Below are 21539 nucleotides of genomic sequence, written 5' to 3' on the forward strand. Positions count from 1 at the left end.
AAAGAGTCAGCATGTTGTGTTTTCAAACAGTGCCCCTCAATTTGAGGGCAGCCCAGACAATAATCTTTCTGCTGGCTATGAAAGTCCGAAATTAAATGATCCTGAACAGCTTCCTGAGGGTGCAGGTGTGCAGTACAAAACCACTCTTCTTGTGGCAATAATTGTTGACCTTGAAGGGTCTCTAGTGTTGCTGATAAAAATACAGGAAAAGGATCAGTGATACATTGGAAAATGTTCGTCTGAGGCTGTGATTAATGTATTCAATTTCAACAATTTCCTTCACCTTGTGGTGCTAGCAATGAGTGACATTTCTTAGTGTTTAACCTAAGAGAAAAAGAATATACAAAAGAAAAGAAAAAAGAATTTCTCTGTTTAGATGGTGGTTGACCACTGTGCCTGACAATGACGGGAAACCTGTGTGGGAGAGTTTTTAAAGTGGAAAAGGCATTGCACTGCGGCAGTTCCACTCTCTTGTCCTCAGAAGCCCAGGTCCAGTGGTACAAATAAGCCTCACAAACTGGGGGTTTTCCTTGGTTGCAGTGGATGACCATCACGCCTTCCGTGCCTTGTCATACCCTTGGCTCTCCATGGAGGGTTGCAGTCCTGGCCATTGGATCTCACTGTAGATCTCATCTGCCCCGTCCGCCAGAGCTGACTTCGCACACTAGGTCAGGCATGTCCCTGTCTCACTGGGGTGTGAGGCCACTGGCCTCCCTCAACTGATTCAGCCAATCTATAGAAGTGGTGTGCCAGGTGGTGGCTACTGTCACATGCAAACAACTACTTGGAGCCACAGGTGAGAGCTGAGTGTCCGATGGGGACCAAAGGTGAGTGAGCTGATGGACACAACAAGCCCCTCACTGGACACCGCATACACTCCAATGTTTAGATAGGAATGGTTACTAGACAGAATTCTATTAAAATAAATATAATATTATAATTTCTAACTTTTATTCTGAATTATTTAATATTGATGTTCTTATAAATTTGTAGTACTTTGAATACTATTATAAAGCTGCATTTTTCTTTCAAGTTATGACAGACTGATCTATATATTGAGCAATATTTCTACATTTACTTACACACTTGCCTGGCTTATATTGGTCTGTTGATGTTAAAGTTATAAGCTCACTGCTACTTAAACATCCGTGTATGGTAACATGACCCATTCTACCCCCAGTGCTCAGTCTTATTCACTGGATTCTTTCATTTGTTTTGTGCCATGTCATATGACGTGGGCGATCATGGCCTTTCCATGACCATGATTGTTCTTAGCAATTTTTTCTACACCAGTGGTTTGCCATTGCCTTCTTCTTGGCAGTATCTTTACAAGATGGGTGACCCCAGCCATTATTAATGTCAGTCAGAGTTTGTCTGCCTGGTGTCAATGATCACATAACCAGGACTCATACAGCCATCCACCACTCCCATAGAAACATAGAAAACCTACAGCACAATACAGGCCCTACAGCCCACAAAGATTTGCCGAACACGTCCTTAGCTCAGAAGTTACCTCGGGTTACCTGTCGCCCTCTATTTTTCTAAGCTACATGTACCTGTCCAGAAGTCTCTTAAAAGACCCTATTGTTTCCGCCTCCACCACAGTCACTGGCAGCCCATTCCACGCACTCACCACTCTCTGTGTTTAAAAAAAAACTAACCCCTGATATCTCCTCTGTACCTACTTCCAAGCACTTTAAAACTGTGCCCTCTCATGCTAGCCATTTCAGCCCTGGGAACAAGCCTCTGACTATCCACACAATCAATTCCTCTCATCAACTTATACACCTCTATCGGGTCACCTCTCATCCTCTGTCGCTCCAAGGAAAAGGGGCCGAGTTCACTCAACCTATTCTCATAAGGCATGCTCCCCAATCCAGGCAACATTCTTGTAAACCTCCTCTGCACCCTTTCTATGGCTTCCACATCCTTCCTGTAGTGAGGCGACCAGAAGTGAGCACAGTACTCCAAGTGGGGTCTGACCAGGGTCCTATATAGCTGCAACATTACCTCTCGGCTTCTAAACTCAATCCCACGGTTGATGAAGGCCAATGCACTGCATGCTTTCTTAACCATCAGTGGCATCAGTGATCACATAACCAGGACTTCATCCACCACCTGCTGCCATGGCTTCACACGACCCTGATCAGGGAGCTAAGCAGGGGTTACACCTTGCCCGAGGGTGACCTACAGACTCGCGGATGAGTGCCTTACACCTGCTTTGGTAGAGCACATTATACCTCCACCACCCAACTCTTTAGTCTCCTATTTTAATGATTGGGTGTTTATTAAGGTAATTAACTAAGAATGCATTAGTAAACACTAGCAACTAAGTGTTTACAAATACTGAGGTCATTCCTGAAAGAAAACACCTCTACGTACTGTATATCGTACTTCTCTGTTTTTTAATTCTTGGGTGTATAAGGTGGGAGGGAGCAGCCTCCCTTTGCCCTGAGTTGTGTGTCGCTGGACTGCTATTCATTGCATTTGTCTCTGTTCCATCACAGATGTTGGTAGGGGGTTCAAGTTTTGGAAAATACTATAGATGCTGCGGTTACTTGAACTGATAACAGGGTTGGAAGCCAGAATTCTTATAGAGCTATGCAAATCCTGTCACACTCGCTGACATCAAAGATCTACCCATGTATTTAAAATTCTCTTATCACCCAGTGGAATATTTTCTGTATTTATTTTGTTGAGAAGTATAGAAAGGTTTTGGCATTCAAATCTTCTTTAACTGATTCCACCTGTGGAGTTTCTTGTTATTTATAGCTGTAATTTATTCTTCATTCTCCTCATGCTGTTAAAGTATTTACAAAATCAGCATCAGCATTGAGTTAATGACTTCCCCCTCATCTTATTCCCTTTTGATTGCAAGTTTTGGTACAAGATATCTAAGATTAAAGAATTGTTTGTCAGGTCACAGCTTAGATCTTATTGATACCTCTCTCAGAAGAAAATGCACTTTGAGTGGCAAAAACATTAATAATAAAACTGCAAAATTAAAGCTTCTAGCATCAATTATAATATGTAAAAAAATCACTGAGTGCCATTTCGAGTTCTTACTGCACTGCAGTTCTGCTTGGTCTTGGACAAAGTTTATGGATTGGACTCTAGTTCACATTATATGTTTCTGGTCCCCGGATGCTACTTCTTTTGTTGCTGTTTTGTGATATTTTGATTGATGCAGACTAGCTGGGTTGAACTGAACAATATTGAACTGAATATGCCTGGACTCCTTCGTTGTCTTTGTGATCTGGTGTTTTGTATTCTGTGCTTTTCGCTCATTTATTTTTCTTGCCGTTTGTGCGATTTGTTCTTTTATTCAGGCGTTGGGAGTTTGATGTTTTTCTTAAAACGGGTTCTTTGGTTTTCTTTGTTTCGTGGCTGTCTGTGGGGAAGGCGAATCTCAGGGTGTATACTGCATGCAGACTAGCGATCTGAAGGTCGTGAGTTCAAGCCTCAGCCAAGGCAGCGTGTTGTGTCCTTGAGCAAGACACATTGCTCTGCGACGACACTGGTGCCAAGCTGTATGGGTCCTAATGCCCTTCCCTTGGACAACATCGGTGTCGTGGAGAGGGGAGACTTGCAGCATGGGCAACTGCCGGTCTCCCATACAACCTTGCCCGGGCCTGCGCCCTGGAGACTTTGAAGACTTTCCAGGCGCAGATCCATGGTCTCGCAAGACTAACGGATGCCTTTACTTATTTACTTTGATAATAAATGTACTTTGAATCTTCAAATCTGTAGCGATAGGTAACAATTGATGTGTTGATGGCAGCAGTCAGAGTGATGCTACTGACAAAGGAGTGTAAAGTGTTGTAAAATAAACCATACAAGAGCTAGTAGATTTGGTTCAGTCCATCACAAGTAAAGCCCTCCCCACCATTGAGCACATCTACTTGAAATGTTGGCATAGAAAAGAAGCATCCATCATCAAAGATCCTCACCACCCTAGCCATGCTGTTTTGTTGCTGCTGCCATCAGGTAGAAGGTCCGGGAGCCTCAGGACTCGCACCACCAGGTTCAAGAACAGTTACCTCTCAACCTTTAGGCTCTTGAACAAAAGACAATAACTAAGAAAGAAGGAAGGCAGCAGAAAGGAAATTATAGACACCTTAGCTTGAACTCAGTGGTTGGGAAAATGTTGGAATTGATTGTTAAGGATGAGGTGATGGAGTTCTTGGTGACACAGGACAAGATAGGACAAAGTCAGCATAATTTCCTTAAGAGAAAACCTTGCCTGACAAACCTGTTGGAATTTTATAAGGAGGATACACATAGGATAGATAAAGAGAGCGCAGTGGATGCTGTATATCTGGACTTTCAGAAGGCATTTGACAAGGTGCCACACATGAGGCTGCTTACCACATTAAGAGCCCGTGGCAACACAGGAAAGTTACTGTCATGGTTAGAGCATTGGCTGATTGGTGGGAGGCGGTGAGTGGGAATAAAAGGATCCTTCTCCGGTTTGTTGCCAGTGACTAGTGGTGTTCTGCAGAGGTCAGTGTTAAGACTGCTTCTTTTTATGCTGTATATCAATGATTTAGATGATGGAACAGATTACTGTTGACAGCTTTGCAGATGATATGAAGATTGGTGGAGGGACAGGTAGTGTTGAGGAAACAGATAGGATGCAGAAGGACTTAGATTAGGAGAATGGTAAGAAAGCGGTGAATGAAATATAATGTTGGAAAATGCATGGCCATGCACTTTGGTAGTAGAAATAAATGTGTGGACTATTTTCTAAATGGGGAGAAAATCCAAAAATCTGAGATACAAAGGGACTTGGGAGTCTTTGTGCAGAACACCCTAAAGATTAACTTGCAGGCAAATGCAATGTTAGCATTCATTTCAAGAGGTTTAGAATACAAGAGCAGGGATGTGATGCTGAGGCTTTATAAGGCATTAGTGAGGCAACACCTTGAGTATTATGAACAGTTTTTGGCCCCTCATCTTAGAAAAGATGTGCTAGCTTTGGAGAGGATCCAGAGGAGGTTCAGAAAGATGATTCCAGGAATTAAAGGGTTATCATATGAGGAAAGTTTTATAGCTCTGGGTCTGTACTCACAGGAGTTTAGAAGAATGATGGGGTATCTCAATGAAAACTTTTGAATGTTGAAACATCCTAGACAGGATAGATGTAGAAAGGATGTTTCCCATGGTGGTGGAGTCTAGGACAAGAGGGCACAGCCTCAGGATGAAGGAGCATCCATTTAAAACAGAAATGCAGAGAAATTTCTTTATCCAGAGGGCGGTGAATTTGTGGAATTTATTACCACAGGCATCTGTGCAGGCCAGGTCGTTGGGTGTTTTTAAGGCAGAGCTTGATAGGTTCCTGATGGCCATGGCATCAAAGGTTATGGGGAGAAGGCCAGGGAGCGGGGCTGCAGAGGGGGAGAAAGGATCAACCATGATTGAATGGTGGAGCAGACTTGATGGCCAAATGGCCTAATTCTGCTCATATGCCTTATGATCTAACTACACTCATCCATTGAGGTATTCCCACGATAAATGATCTCACCTTAAGGACTCCTTACCTGGCTATTTCATGCTCTCGTTATTTGTTGCTATTTATTTATATTTGTACTTGCTCAGTTTATTGTCTTCTACAGTATGCTCTGCTTGACATTTCATTGATCCTGTTTACAGTTACTAATCCATAGATCTGCTGAGTAAAAAGAATCTCAGGATTGTATATGGTGACATATATAAAGTTTGATAATAAAGCTTACTTTGAACTTTGAACTTTTTGAACTTTGATTGTTGGACAAACCCTTCTAATTGGCTACATGCCCTTACTTGGCATAGTCCAAATGGGCCAACCTAACTAGCCGGATCTTTGGCAACTTAAGTCAGCCCATTTATCAAATTTCTGGTCTCTCCAAGTCTATTACGGAATTGGGGGTCATCGTGTTCTGCTGCCCTTTAATTCCATAAGGCACAGGAGCAGAATTAGGCCATTTTCCCATGCTCACTGCTGATAAGCTTTCTTCAGGTATAGTTTGCATGATAGTTCCCTCCTCACTTAGATCCGCAATCTCAAGTACCTCCAGATTTTCCAATCAATGTATTGCCTCTACATTATTCTCATTCACAATTACAAATGAGAATTTGATGATCTGGTCTTTCAATCTTTCCAACGCCTGCCTTTCTGCACATTTAAAACCACAGTTATATTTCCCGTCCCAGTTTGGACAAAGCGCATTCAGCCTGAAATAAGGTGCTTGCAAACTTGAGGCAAATTAAAGTGGATAAATCCCCAGGACCTGACAGGGTGTTCCCTCGGACCTTGAAGGAGACTAGAGTTGAAATTGCAGGGGTCCTGGCAGATATATTTAAAATGTCGGTGTCTATGGGTGAGGTTGCGGAGGATTGGAGAGTGGCTCATGTTGTTCCGTTATTTAAAAAAGGAGCAAAAAGTAATCTAGGAAATTATAGGCCAGTAAGTTTGACGTCGGTCGTGGGTAAGTTATTGGAGGGAGTACTAAGAGACAGAATCTACAAGCATTGGGATAGACAGGGACTTATTAGGGAGAGTCAACATGGCTTTGTGCGTGGTAGGTCATGTTTGACCAATCTATTGGAGTTTTTCAAGGAGGTTACCAGGAAAGTGGATGAAGGGAAGGCAGTGGATATTGTCTACATGGACTTCAGTAAGGCCTTTGACAAGGTCCCGCATGGGAGGTTAGTTAGGAAAATTCAGTCGCTAGGTATACGTGGAGCGGTGGTAAATTGGATTAGACATTGGCTCAATGGAAGAAGCCAAAGAGTGGTAGTAGAGAACTGCTTCTCCGAGTGGAGGCCTGTGACTAATGGTGTGCCACAGGGATCAGTGCTGGCTCTGTTGTTATTTGTCATCTATATCAATGATCTGGGTGATAATGTGGTAAATTGGATCAGCAAATTTGCTGATGATACAAAGATTGGAGGTATAGTGGACAGTGAGGAAGGTTTTCAGAGCCTGCAGAGGGACTTGGACCAGCTGGAAAAATGGGCTGAAAAATGGCAGATGGAGTTTAATACAGACAAGTGTGAGGTATTGCACGTTGGAAGGACAAACCAAGGTAGAACATACAGAGTTAGTGGTAAGGCACTGAGGAGTGCAGTGGAACAGAGGGATCTGGGAATACAGATACAAAATTCCCTAAAAGTGGCGTCACAGGTAGATAGGGTCGTAAAGGGAGCTTTTGGTACATTGGCCTTTGTTAATCAAAGTATTGAGTATAAGAACTGGAATGTTATGATGAGGTTGTATAAGGCATTGGTGAGGCCGAATCTGGAGTACTGTGTTCAGTTTTGGTCACCAAATTACAGGAAGGATATTAATAAGGTTGAAAGAGTGCAGAGAAGGTTTACAGGGATGTTGCCGGGACTTGAAAACCTCAGTTACAGAGAAAGGTTGAATCGGTTAGGACTTTATTCCCTGGAGCGTAGAAGAATGAGGGGAGATTTGATAGAGGTATATAAAATTATGATGAGTATAGATAGAATGAATGCAAGTAGGCTTTTTCCACTGAGGCAAGGGGAGAAAAAAACCAGAGGACATGGGTTAAGGGTGGGGGGGAAAGTTTAAGGGGAACATTAGGGGGGGCTTCTTCACACAGAGAGTGATGGGGGTATGGAATGAGCTGCCAGACGAGGTGGTAAATGTGGGTTCTTTTTTAACATTTAAGAATAAGTTGGACAGATACATGGATGGGAGGTGTATGGAGCAATATGGTCCGTGTGCAGATCAGTGGGACTAGGCAGAAAATGGTTCAGCACAGTCAAAAGGGCCAAAAGGCTTGTTTCTGTGCTGTAGTTTTTCTATGGTTTCTGTGGTTCTATAATATCTCTGTTTTTCTTCCTGGTTGACCTGTTGTGTGTTTAAGTAATCTGTATTTATTTCAGATCTACAGCATTTGTAGATTTTATTATTTTTATTTTAAAAAGTATTTAGTATTTTAACTATAGCTTTTCTGAAAGATAACTACAAAGCAAATAACAAACATACGAAAGTCTGCAGATGCCGGAAATCCAGAGCAAAACACACAAAATGCTGGAGGAGCTCAGCAGGCCAGGCAGCATCTCTGGAAAAGAGTAAACATCAATGTTTTGGGCCAAGACCCTTCTTCAGGACGTCAAGTCCTACAAAGTAAATAATTTGTTTTACAAAATTAGTAATTGACTTCCATTCAACTGAGTAAGATAAGGAGCAGCCTTGGCTGGCATTTGAAACTAGTTTATATGCTGAGGCTTTTCTAGAAAAATGGGCAATGGAAAATCTCTGGCAAATTATGATTAATAGGAGGCTACAAAGCACAAAATGAAAGGGTGGAACTGCAAATTTCACAATATTACAAAGAAGTGCTAGTATAATTTTGACTGTTCCAGCATCTTTTTTTTTGCCTTTCCCATTGTTCTTAAATGTTGTTATGTGGTAGCAGTACATTGCAATATATAATAATAAAACCTGTAAATTACACTAAGTAGTATCCATTCTTTCATTATGTGCCGTGTTGTATAAAATGTGCAATCGTAGTCTTTCCATGACCATGATTATTCTTGGCAAATTTTTCTGCAGGTGTGGTTTGCCATTGCCTTCCTCTGGGCAGTGTCTGTACAAGACGTGTGACTCCAGCCATTCTTAATACTCTTCAGAGATCGTCTGACTGGTCACATAACCCGGTGATATGCACCAGCTGCTCATACGATCATCCACCACCTGCTCCCATGGCTTGTCATCCCCAGATCGGGGGTGGGGGTTGCTAAGCAAGTGCTACGCCTTGTCCAAGGGTAACCTGCAGGCTAGCGGAGGGAAGGAGCACCTTACACCTCATGGGTTCAACGTCCTTTCAGAAATCAGATGACAGTGGGGAAAAAGCTGCTTCTGTACCTCCTCCCTGACAGTAACAACGAGAAGAGGGCATATCCTGGGTGATGGGGTCCTTAATAATTGATGCCGCCATTTTGAGGCAAGGCATCGCTCCTTGAAGATGTCCTGGATGCTGGGGAGGCTAGTGTCCACGATGGAGCTGACTGAGTTTCCAACTTATTGCAGCTTATTTTGATCCTGTGCAGTGCTGCCCCCCCCCCATACCAGCGGGTGATACACCCAGTTAGAATACTCTCCGCAGTACATCTGTAGAAATTTGCCAGTGTCTTTGCTGTCATACCAAATCTCCTCAAGCTCCTAAAGAAATATAGCTGCTGTCATAGGAAATCTATTATAAAACAATCACACACACACACACACACACACACACACACGACACTAAAGACACTAACTTTGCGGATGACTCTGATAACCCAAGAACAATAACCAATTCTGAATATTTTCAAGTAAACACATCATTGTATTAAAATATGGCCATTTAATTCATGTAGGATATAAAAACATATTGAAAATATATGGAGTATATATTTTAATATATGGAGGAATTTAAGGTGGGGGCTTGTATGGGAGACAGGGTTTGAGGGTCGGCACAACATTGTGGGCCGAAGGGCCTGTACTGTGCTGTGTCTATAAAAGAAATGGGACATTTTGGCCAGGCAATCAGTTTTCATTTATACTGCAAGCGAGGCTTGCATTTTTTAATAATTATTACTCTTTATTGGATATCATCAAAACTGTCAAGGCCAGCATCCGTTATCCATACCTATTTGCCATTGAAAGAGTTTTGGTGAGCCTCCCTCTCAAGCTCTGTAGGTCATATGGTGAATACATTGAATTCAAGATTGTTTAGTGTCATTGCTGGTACAGAAATATAAAAGATAACAAAATAATTGTTATTCCAGATCCAATACAACACGAAAAACACAATAAGATAAAGAGAACAATATTAAAAACATAATAAATATAAATACTTAAGATGGCTTATGCACATAGATTGATTGTTTGTCTATAAAGAGACACTAGGCACAAGAGTGTCTACAGATACGTTAAGAGCAAAAGGATTGCAGAGGCCAAAATTGGAAGATATTGGAAGATCAGAACTGGCAGATCAGAATGATAATCTGAGTGGAACCAAAAGAGATCGATGAGATCTTAAATTAATTTTTTGAATCTGTATTTACTTGGGAGATCGACGCAGAGTCTATAGAACTGAGGCAAAGTAGCAGTGAAGTCATATAGATCACAGAGGAAGAGGTGCTTGCTGTCTTGAGGCAAATTAGAGTGGTTGAATCCCCAGGGCCTGACATAGGGTTCCTTCAGATCCTGTGGGAGACAAGTGCAGTAATGCAGTTCTGTGGCGAAGCACATTGAGTGTTGTAGTGCATTCATCAATATGCTTAATACTGGCCAGGATTTAGAACCGACAATAATATATTTGCAAGTCAATAGAGAGTGGTGTGGTTCATGAAAATAATTCCGGGATTGAAAAGCTTGTCATATAAAGAGCGTTTGATGGCTCTGGGCCTATACTTACTGGAATTCAGAAGAATGAGGGGTGACCTCATTGAAACCTATTGAATGTTGAAAGGCCTCGATAGAGTGGATTTGAGAGGATGCTTCCTCTGGTGGGGAGTCTAAGACCAGAGAACACAGCCTTAGAATAAGGGCAGGAGACTGGAGCTGAGAGGGAAATGGGTCAGTCATGATGAACTGGCAGAGCAGACTCGATGGCCCAATTCTGCTCCTATATATTATGGCCTTAAATCTTGTGGACGTAGATTTATGTAGCATGAAAACACGCCCTTTAGCCAAGCAAGCTCAGGCCAACCTTCAACCATCCAGTAAAACTCATTGAATACTGGTTCTTCCTCCCATTTTCTGTTCTCCAAAAGTTCTCACCAACTTTTCAGATTCTACATTCCCCTATACAGCGGGGTCAATTCATTATGGCCAATTAACCTATCAGCTCACAGGTCTTTGTGATGTGGAAGTAAAGAGAGCACCCAGAGTGTTCACGTAGTCTCAGGGAGAACATACAAAATCTACACGGATAGCATTTGAGGTCAGGATTGAACTCTGGCTTTGGGTACTGCAAGGCAGCAGCTGTACGAGCTGTGAGCCATACTATGTGATGTCAGCGTGTCCTCGTCCTCTTTAGTGTTACTCGTTTTGGGCACTGTTGTTAAAAGAAAGTCTTGGTAGGTGGTTTCAGCCCCTTTTTTGGATGTAGCGCACTGTAACCAGGGTACACAGGTAATAGAGCTTCATAGAGTGAATGTTTGGTATGTTCATATGATGGCAATCAAACGGATTGGGATCTTCAGCAATATATCAAGTTCTGTGTGTGATGGAACTACACTCCATCATAATGCTGCAAATAGTGCAAATACTCTGGGGAATCAGAAAGTGAATCAATTAATGAAGGGACTTGGAAGTCCATGTGCAAGATACCCTAAAGGTTAACCTCCAGGTTGAGTTGGTTGTGAAGAAGGTATTCATTCTAGAGGCATAGAATGTAAGAGCAGGGATATGATGTTGAAAGTCTATAGGGCACTCCTGAGACCACACTTGGAGTATTGTGTGCAGTTTTGGGCTCCTTATTTTAGAAAAGATATACTGACATTGGAGAGGTTTTAGAAAAGATTCACAAGAATGATTCTGGGAATGCAAGGGTTACTGTATGAGAAACATCTGGCAGCTCTTGGGCTGTATTCCCTGGAGTTCAGGAGAAGGATTTCATAGAAACATTCCAAATGTTAAAAGGCCTGAACAGATTAGATATGGCAAAGTTATTTTCCATGGTAGGGGATTCTAAGATAAAAGGGCACGACTTCAGGATCGAAGGATGACCATTTAGAACTGAGATGTGGAGAAATATTTTAGTCAGAGGGTGGTAAATCTGTGGAATTTGTTGCCATGAGCAAGGTAGAGATAGATAGGGTCTTGATTACCCAGGGCATCAAAGGGTATGAGGTGAAGGCAGGGGAGTGGAGAATTGGAAGAATTGGATCAGTCCATGATTGAACGGTGGAGCAGACTTGATGGGCCAAATGGCTTACTTCTGCTCCCATATCTTATGGTCTTATGACACTTCCTCAAAGCTAACTCTTAAAATTAGATTTTAAACTGTGTGAAGTATCTTCCAGAAAGTTCTGGAGCAAAAAGCAAACCGCTGCAGGGTCTTGCTCAAAAGATTGCCTCCCAAGATGCTGCCTGAACCACTAAGTTCCAGCAGTTTGTTCTTTGCTCCAGAACTTTCTAGAAGATGCTTCACACAGTTCACAGAGGAGATTCGAGCATCTATACTCTCCTGTGTTTCTACAAAGTTGTGGTTGATATTTTCCACTGACTATTAAATTAGTGTTAATTCATTTGTACATTCATTTTATGGGTTCCTTAAGGTTGTGATGGCCAGGGGAGGTAATGTGGACAAGCTCCTATGAAATACTCCCAATGGCATGTATCTCAAATAGCCCCTGACGACCAAGTCCAGCTCCTGGCCTTCAGGTGTGGCTTAGCTACTAAGCCGGGCGGAACCATTTCTACTGACAAGAGAACAGGCAAAGGCGGGTTACTCGTGACTTAAAACCAGTCACTTTGGGCAGATGGGGCTCATCAGCAATGGTTGGCAGCTCATCTAGGAGATGGAAAACTGCAATCTCAAAGCTCTGCTGCTTTGTGTCTATACCCACACATGGGGCTGGCTTCAGGTGTAAACCCCAAGGAAAAATCCGGACTTGGAGTCCCTAAGGCTGAGTTCAAAGCTAACTGGCAACTCCTACAATGCCATTGGTGCCAAACTGTATTGGTCACTGCCATTCCATTGAATTCATCAGCTGAGTGGAGATTGGGAGCCTGCTAAATGGGCAACAGTTTGCTGTCCATATTGTACTGCCCTGGCTTGCGTACTGGCTGCATATCATGTAGAAGCTGGGACACAACATCCTTGTCAACCCTGACCAATAGAAGGCACTTATTTATACAATTCTAGATGATAATTTGTAAGAATTACAGTAAAATCGCTGAGGGAAAAGAAATATTCCAGAACCTCTGTGAAGTTCAATAAAAGAAAAACAAATATTTTAATAATATTTGTCTTATTGCAACTATTATCTGAAGTAAGGCTTGAATGTAAGTTTAGGATGCAGGTTTACTCATAACATTTAATAATTTGTGTACTTTTGCAGGTTCGTTGCCAAACCATGTGCTTTAAGCCTCAAAATCCAAGCGAATGGGCCACAGAAAGCTCAGCCGAATGCAATCCTGGAAAAAGTCTTCACTGCAATCACAAAGGCAAGCATTCACCAACCGAAAGTGCAGTATAACACATTTTGAGATTTGATTTTTATAAATATTGATCTTAGACATTGACATTCTTCCTTCTCGCTGTCCTCTTTCAGTGAATGCTTTAAATGTTTAAGTAGTTTATATGTTCTCTGCAGTCAAAGTGGATTTATATAAGACAAGAACTAGAAAAAGACTTGATAAAAGAAGTTGTTCCACCTCCCCATATCACCACATAGGATAACATCTGTAACGTTTTGTATCTTATCTCTTTGAACAGCTGTAATGTCAAATTATTATATTCCTTCAGAAATATACATTGAGCTTGCAAGGAAGCTGCTATGCTGTAATGTTAATAGTCATCATTACCTGCCATGTCATATGACATGAGCGATCATGGTCTATGACCATGATTGTTCTTTGCAAATAGTTCTACTGAAGTGTTTTGCCATTGCTGCCTCCTGTGCAGTGTCTTTACAAGATGGGTGATCCCAGCCATTATCAATACTCTTCAGAGACTGTCTGCCTGGTATCAGTAGTCACATAACTAGGACTTTGATATGCACCAGCTGCTCATATGACCCTCCCTTGGTGTCACATGATCAGATCCAGTGAACTAAGCAGGGGCTACACCTTGCCCAAAGGTGACTTGCAGGCTAGCAGAAGGAAGAAGCGCCTTACGCCTCCTTTGGTACAGTCGCATTTCCATCCTGCCACCTGGGGAAATTAACAGTAATTAACCAGTCTATCAAAAGTGATTAATTATGTTTGAAACCTGTTAGAGGAGAATGTTCACTATCTATACATTGTCCTGGTAGACTTCACAAATACGTATTTACAAATATGGAATCCAAAAGGGACTGAAATTGCTATTACCGGGGCAGCACGGTACGTTAGAGGCTCGGACAATGCTTTACAGTACATGTCACCACCTGGGTTCAATTCCTCCCGCTGCTATTTGTAGCGGGTTTGTATGTTCTCCCCATGTGACCATGTGTGTTTCCTCCGCATGCTCCAGTTTCACCCCACAGTCCAAAGACATACCAGTTGGTCAGTTAATTGGTTATTATATATAAATCAGGGCATCGCTGGGTGACACAGCTTGAAAGGCTGGAGTGGCCTGCTCCATAAATTTTGTTTCAACATCAGTACTTGAGTACCAAACTTCATTTAGAAATTTCTAGAAGTTTGGATGTATTTGGGAGTGATATGAATAATGCACAATTGAGGAGCTCGTTAGAAGTCACCAGCATGAATTCTGCCTGGCGCATTGAGACTAAATCTAGCAATGAAGTAATTTTAATTTGCGAGAAATGGAGAGAAAGTCAGAAAGCCTGAACACATCCTATCAAGGCATCGTGACATCCGCTCTACAAAGTCGCGAAAAAAAAACAGTGGTGAAGCAGGTGCAGAAGATCATCACGCGGAACGCCATTTTGAGGTCATTCAACAGGTGAGGACGGAGGGTATCTAAAATAAAGTTTATTCTTCGTAATAGATTTAGTTGGCTCTCAAATATTCCTGCATACTTTCTGTCATCAAGACACATTTCATTCAGCTGAGCCTCAGTAAAAAAAAGTCTGTTTCTGCTAAAATAAATGGTAAACATTTTTAAATTGTTCACTTGTATTTTAATATTTCCCCTAACAGCGAGAGGAGCACAGATGGGAAGAAGGAATTTAACAGGCCTAATCTTTCGCCTTTAAAGATATTCATCAGCTGCAAAGATGTGCGTGGCAAAAATGGTGCAAGAGCTGATACACTGAAAACTCACCTGGCTTGTATGATTATAAATACACACCTCCCTATTGCCAATATACAGTAATTCAATAGGCCAGAAGAAGCAACGGTGCAGAAAATTGTGTAATATTTCTGTATTAAAAATTTCTAACAAAGTATTCCGTCTATTTTAGGCATGCTTCACCACGAGAGCTACGATCTAGATTTCTCTAGCATTAGTTCACAGCAGTCTACATCATCACCACTTAAAGCAGACCCCAATACCGAGACAGGTATAGTGGAGGATTTTACTGATTTGGAGGTGAAACACACATGATAGATCACTTCCCCTGCTGTGATTGGGGCAGGAAGTAGTGACTGAATGGCAGTTGCAGAATGGAGGTTCAGCACCATCAAAGGCCCCTTTGCAAGGCTGGGGCAAGTAAATGAAAGATGCCTCATAGACATGGTGGCTCCATTTTTTTGGTAACAGTTTTCTCTCTGCACTGTCTCACAGATTCCTCCACTCTTCTGAAATTGATCCCAAAAGTCAGAAAACTTGTGCACTGCAGTGACATAGCATCAGAGACAGAAACGGGGGAAGTTTTGTGCACTGGGGGAAATGGGAGCATTTCTCAGGAATGCCCTCAGTGATGGTGCTGTGGTCCACACACCATGATGTAGCAACAGGCAGTGTCAACAAGCTTAGAGGTTTCCAAACCTGATCAGGCATGCACTATGAGCAGACTTGCAAGCGAAGCAAGAGTGTCCTCATTTATCATTGGCTCTCCTATGGCAGCAGCTTCTGATAAGAACCATTGCTAAAGGCCGCCGATGCTGTCGCCCGCGTAAGAAGCAGGCAGGATTGTGTGGATCGGCCACATGTCAAGATAAGCAAGCCGCTGAATCATAAGCGAAGTGCGTCAGGAAGCTGTCACAACTACCGCTTCCTGTAATATATCAGATGAGAGGCAGGAGAGTTATCATGCCGAGAAGCACTAGTTCATGTGCAAGAGCATCGATTTCTACTGATGATATATGAAATAGATGTTGCTTTTTGCATTAAGTAGTTCCTTTCTGAATTAGCAAGTTATTTAATTGGATCAGGTCTGGGTTACCCAGGAGCATTGTACATGGTGGATGCTGACTGGGAATGTCACCAGATTGATGTCAGATGGGACTACCATCCTCAGTTGTTCCAGTAGCAAGCTGCCACAAAGCCAGCTCACCTACCCTGGGAGGCAGCAAGACTTGTTTACACCAGCCAAGGTTGCAATTTGACTCTGGAGGGATGAGGATGTAAATGGTAAACAGGGAAATTAGGAATACAAAAGACTGCATCCTTTGTTACAAATTGCGCTTCCTACTGTGACTCACTTCATTCAGGAATATTTTGAGAGCTGACCTGAAGAACCTAAAGTTTTCTGCTCTGCATTTCACTGGATACCTGATATCTTAATCTACTGAAGGGTTTTAAATCATGCTGGACCACAGGCAGTACCCTGGCATCCCACATGCCAGGGTACGGGATGTCTCGAATCGGGTGCAGAGTATTCTGAAGGGAGAGGGTGAACAGAAGTCTTGTTACACGCTGGTACCAATGACAGAGGTAGAAAAAGGGAGGAGGTCCTGAAGAGAGAATTCAGGGAGTTAGGTAGGAAGCTGAAGGGCAGGACCCTCAGGTTGGTAATCTCAGGATTGATGCCTGTGCCACGTGCTAGCGAATGCAAAAATAGCATGATCAGGCGTATTAATGTGTGGCTGAGAGACTGATGTAGAGGGCAGGGCTTCAGATTCTTGGATCATTGGGGCCTCTTCTGGGGGAGGAATGACCTGTACAAAAAGGATGGGTTTCACCTGAACCCAAAGGGGTCCAAGATCCTAGCCGGCATATTTAATAGAGCTGTTAGGGAGAGTTTAAACTAATTTGGCAGGAGATGGGAACCAGAGTCATAGGGTTGAGGAAGGGGAAAACGGAAATAAATCAAAGATAGCGTGCAACAGAGATTATAGAAAGAATAGGCAGGAGATAAGGCTGAATCACAGCCAGTGGCATGAGTTACAGGGCAATAGAGATGTGGTGCAGTTAAAACAGAAAGCAACAAATACTGGACTGAAAGTGTTACATTTGAATGCACGCAGCATAAGAAATAAAATGGACGATCTCGAAAATCAGCTACAGATTGGTAAATATGACATTGTGGCCATCTCTGAAACTTGCTAAAGGATGACTGCCATTGGGAGCTGAATGTCCAATGATATACGGTTTGTCGGAAAGATAGGATAGTAGGCAGAGGGGGTGGTGTGGCTCTGTGTATAAGAAATGATATTAAATCATTAGAAAGAGATGACATAAGATTGACAGTGTAGAGCCTCTATGGGTTAAGTTAAGAAATGACAAGGGTAAAAGGACCCTAATGGCAGTTGTATACAGGCCTCCAAACAGCAGCCGGGATGTGGATTACAAATTACAGCAGGAGATAGAAAAGGCGTGTCAGAAGGGCAAAGTCATGATAATCGTTGCGGATTTTAACATGAAAGTGGATTGGGAAAACCATGCCAGTACTGGACCTCAAGAGAGAGAATTTGTAGAATGTCTAAGGGATGGCTTTTTAGAACAGCTTGTTGTTGAGCCCACCAGTGGATCGGCTGTTCTAGAGTGGGTGTTGTGCAATGATCCAGAGGTGATAAGAGAGCCTGAGGTTAAGGAACCCTTGGGGAACAGTGATCACAATATGATCGAGTTCACATTGAAATTTGAGAGGGAAAAAAATAAAATCCAACGTGTCGGTATTTCAGTGGAATAAAGGAAATTATAATGGCATGAGTGGGGAACTGGCTGAAGTTGCTGGAAAGGGACGTTTGTAGGAAGGACGGCAGAGCAGCAATGGCTGGAGTTTCTGCGAACAATGAGGGAAGTGCAAGGCAGATATATTCCAAGTAAGAAGAAATTTTCGAATGGAAGAAGGACACTACCGTGGCTGACAAGTGAAGTCAGAGCCAAAGTAAAAACAAAAGAGAGGGCATGCAAAGAAGCCAAAGCTAGTGAGAATATGGAGGATTGGGAAGCTTTTAAAAACTTGCAGAGGGAAAATAAGAAGGTCATTAGGAAGGAAAAGATGAATTATGAGAGAAAGCTGGTGACCAATATCAAAGAAGATACTAAAAGCTTTTTGAAGTATATAAAGGATAAAAGAGAGTTGAGGGCAGATATAGGACCAATATGAAATGCTGCTGAAGATATTGTAATGAGAGATGCAGAGATGGCAGAGGAAATGAATGCATATTTTGCATCAGTTTTCACAGTGGAAGACATCAGTATACTGAACATTCAGGAGTGTCAGGGAAGTGAAATTTGTGCAGTGAAAATTACAACTCAGAAGGTGCTCAGGAAGCTTAGTGGTCTGAGGGTGGATAAATCTCCTGGACCTGATGGAATGCACCCTCGGGTTCTGAAGGAAGTAGCTGGAGAGCTTGCAGAGGCATTAATGATGATCTTTCAAGAATTGATACATTCTGGCATTGTACCGGATGACTGGAAAATTGCAGATGTTACTCTGCTATTTAAGAAGGGTGGGAGGCTGCAGAAAAGAAACTATAGACCTGTTAGCCTGACATCAGTGGTTGGGAAGTTGTTAAAGGCGATTGTTAGGGATGAGGTTAAGGGGTACCTGGAGGCACATGACAAGATAGGCCAAAGCCAGCATGGTTCCTAAAAGGAAAATCTTGTCTGACAAACCCACTGCAATTCTTTGAGGAAATTACAAGCAGGTTAGACAAAGGAGATGCAGTGGATGTGGTGTACTTGGATTTTCAGAAGGCCTTTGACAAGGTGCCGCACATGAAGCTGCTTAGCAAGATAAGAGCTCATGGAATTACAGTGAAGTTACGAGCATGGGTGGAGCATTGGCTGGTTGGCAGAAAACAGAGAGTGGGAATAAAGGGATCCTATTCTGGCTGGCTGCTGGTTACCAGTGGAGTTCCACAGGGGTTGGTGTTGGGACCACTGCTATTTATGATGTATGTCAATGATTTGGACTATGGTATTAATGGATTTGTGGCTAAATTTGCCGATGATATGAAGATAGGTGGAGGAATGGGTAGTGTTGAGGAAACAGAGGACCTGCAGAGAGACTTGGATAGTTTAGGGGAATGGGCAAAGAAGTGGCAAATGAAATACAACGTTAGAAAGTGTATGGTCATGCACTTTGGTGGAAGAAATAAACGGGCAGACAATTATTTAGGTTGAGAGAGAATTCAAAATGCAGAGATGCAAAGGGACTTGAGAATCTTTGTGCAAGATACCCTAAAGGTTAACCTCCAGGTTGAGTCAGTTGTGAAGAAGGTGAATGCAATGTTGGCATTCATTTCTAGAGGTACAGAATATAAGAACAGGGATGTGATGTTGAGACTCTATAAGGCACTCATGAGACCACACTTGAAGTATTGTGTGCAGTTTTGGGCTCCTTATTTTAGAAAAGATATACTGACATTGGAGAGGGTTCAGAGAAGATTCACAAGAATGATTCCAGGAATGAAAGGGTTACCGTATGAGAAACATCTGGCAGCTCTTGGGCTGTATTCCCTGGAGTTCAGGAGAATGAAAGGGGATTTTATAGAAATATTCCGAATGTTAAAAGGCCTGAACAGATTAGATATGGCAAAGTTATTTCCCATGGTAGGAGATTCTAGGATAAGAGGACATGACTTCAGGATTGAAGGACGTCCTTTTAGAACTGAGATGCGGAGAAATGACTTTAGTCAGAGGGTGGTAAATCTGTGGAATTTGTTGCTACGAGCGGCTGTGGAGGCCAAGTCATTGGGCGTACTTAAGGCAGAGATAGATAGGTTCTTGATTAGCCAAGCCTTCAAAGGGTATGGGGTGAAAGCAGGGGAGTGGAGATGACTGGAAGAATTGGATCAGCCCATGATTGGATGGCGGAGCAGACTCGATGGGCCAAATAGCCTACTTCTGCTCCTATGTCTTATAGTCTTATGGTTTGATGATCTTATCTCTGCTCCCTCACCTACAGCCACCCAAAGTAATGTCCCAAATTGAAATGCTGTTTACTGTACTGACTCAAGAAATTATAGTGGTATTAAAAAACTCTGCAGCTGGATGCTGTACACTAAAAGGAGTGGTACAGTAGTGTAGTGGTTAGCACAACGCTTTACAGTGCAGGCAATTCAGGTTCAATTCCCACCACTGCCTGTAAGGAGTTTGTACGTTCTTCCCATGATCACATGGGTTTCCTCTGGGGGGGGGGCAGTTTCCTCCCACAGTCCGAAGACGGTTGGTCAGTTCATTGGTGATTGAAAATTGTCGTGTGAATAGTCTCAGATTATATCAGGGGTTTGGGCAGTGCGGCTTGGAGGCCCAGAAGTGCCTATTCCACACTGTATCTCAATAAATTGAGTAAATGAATTGTATTATTATTAATGCAGATGTTGCTCAGTGAAAACTTTAGCTAGAAGATTTCATCCAGACCAAGAGAAACTCTTTCTGGAGGACTGTGCTCCATGATGCAGGGAAGCCAGAAGCCCAAGCTAATCCGTGACCATGAAAAATATTACATTTAAGCCAAAGCCAAATGGTATAAAATTGCAGCAGGCTGCTGTGCAGAGGGACTTGGGAGTGCTTGTACATGAGTCACAAAAGGTTGGTTTGCAGGTGCAGCAGGCTATCAAGAAGGCAAATGGAATGTTGGTCTTCATTGCTAGAGGGATTGAATTTAAGAGCAGGGAGGTCTATCTATCCTACTTGTAATCTCCTCAAAGGATTCCAACAGGTTTGTCAGGCAGGATTTTCCCTGAAGGAAACCATGCTGACTTTGTCCTATCTTGTTCTGTGTCACCAAGTACTCCATAATCTCATTCTTAACAATTGACTCCAACCTCTTCCCAACCACTGAGGTCAGGCTAATTGGTCTATAATTTCCTTTCTGCTGCCTTCCTCTCTTCTTAAAGAGTGGAGTAACATTTGCAATTTTCCAATCCTTGGGCACCATGCCAGAGTCCAATGATCTTTGAAAGATTATTTCTAATGCCACCACAATCCCTAATGCTACCTCTTTCAGAACCCTAGGGTGCAGTTCATCTGGTCCAGGTGACATGTACCTATAGGTTTTTCAGCTTTTTGAGCACCTTCTCTCTTGTAACAGTAACTGCACCCACTTCTCTTCCTTCACACACTACAACATCAGGCATATTGTTTGTGTCTTCCGCAGTGAAGACTCACGCAAATTACTCATTTAGTTCGTCAGCCATCTCCTTGTTCCCTGTTACTATTTCTCCTGCCTCATTTTCTAGTGGTCCTATATCCACTCTCATTTCTCTTTTATTTTTAAAATACTTGAAAAAAACTTTTGTACTATTTGCTAGCTTGCTATCATGTTTCATCTTTTTCCGTTCTAATGATTTTTTTTAGTTGCCCTCTGTAGGTTTTTAAAAACTTCCCAATCCTCTATCTTCCCACTAATTTTTGCTTTGTTGTATGCCCTTTCTTTTGCTTTTACAACTGCTTTGACTTCTTGTCAGCCATGGTTGTACTATGTTACCCTTTGAGTATCATTTTTGGAATACAGATGTCCTGCATTTTCCTAATTTTTCCCAGAAATGCAAGCCATTGCTGCTCTGCTGACATCCCTGCTAGCAGCTT

The 21539-nt window shown here is 42.4% G+C and overlaps 1 protein-coding gene across 4 annotated transcripts in view; it reads left to right on the top strand.

Annotated features, from left to right (window-relative positions):
* LOC140199642 (ceramide synthase 6-like) overlaps positions 1-21539 on the top strand; it is a 311186-nt gene that overhangs the window by 74951 nt on the left and 214696 nt on the right. For all 4 annotated transcript variants that reach the window (XM_072262067.1, XM_072262065.1, XM_072262066.1 and 1 more), the window contains exon 2: positions 13066-13171. In XM_072262067.1, coding sequence (XP_072118168.1) covers positions 13066-13171 — 106 coding nt within the window. The remainder of the gene's footprint in view (positions 1-13065; positions 13172-21539) is intronic.

This window comes from Mobula birostris, chromosome 6 (assembly GCF_030028105.1).
Source record: "Mobula birostris isolate sMobBir1 chromosome 6, sMobBir1.hap1, whole genome shotgun sequence".
In the NCBI taxonomy this organism is placed as follows: domain Eukaryota; kingdom Metazoa; phylum Chordata; class Chondrichthyes; order Myliobatiformes; family Myliobatidae; genus Mobula; species Mobula birostris.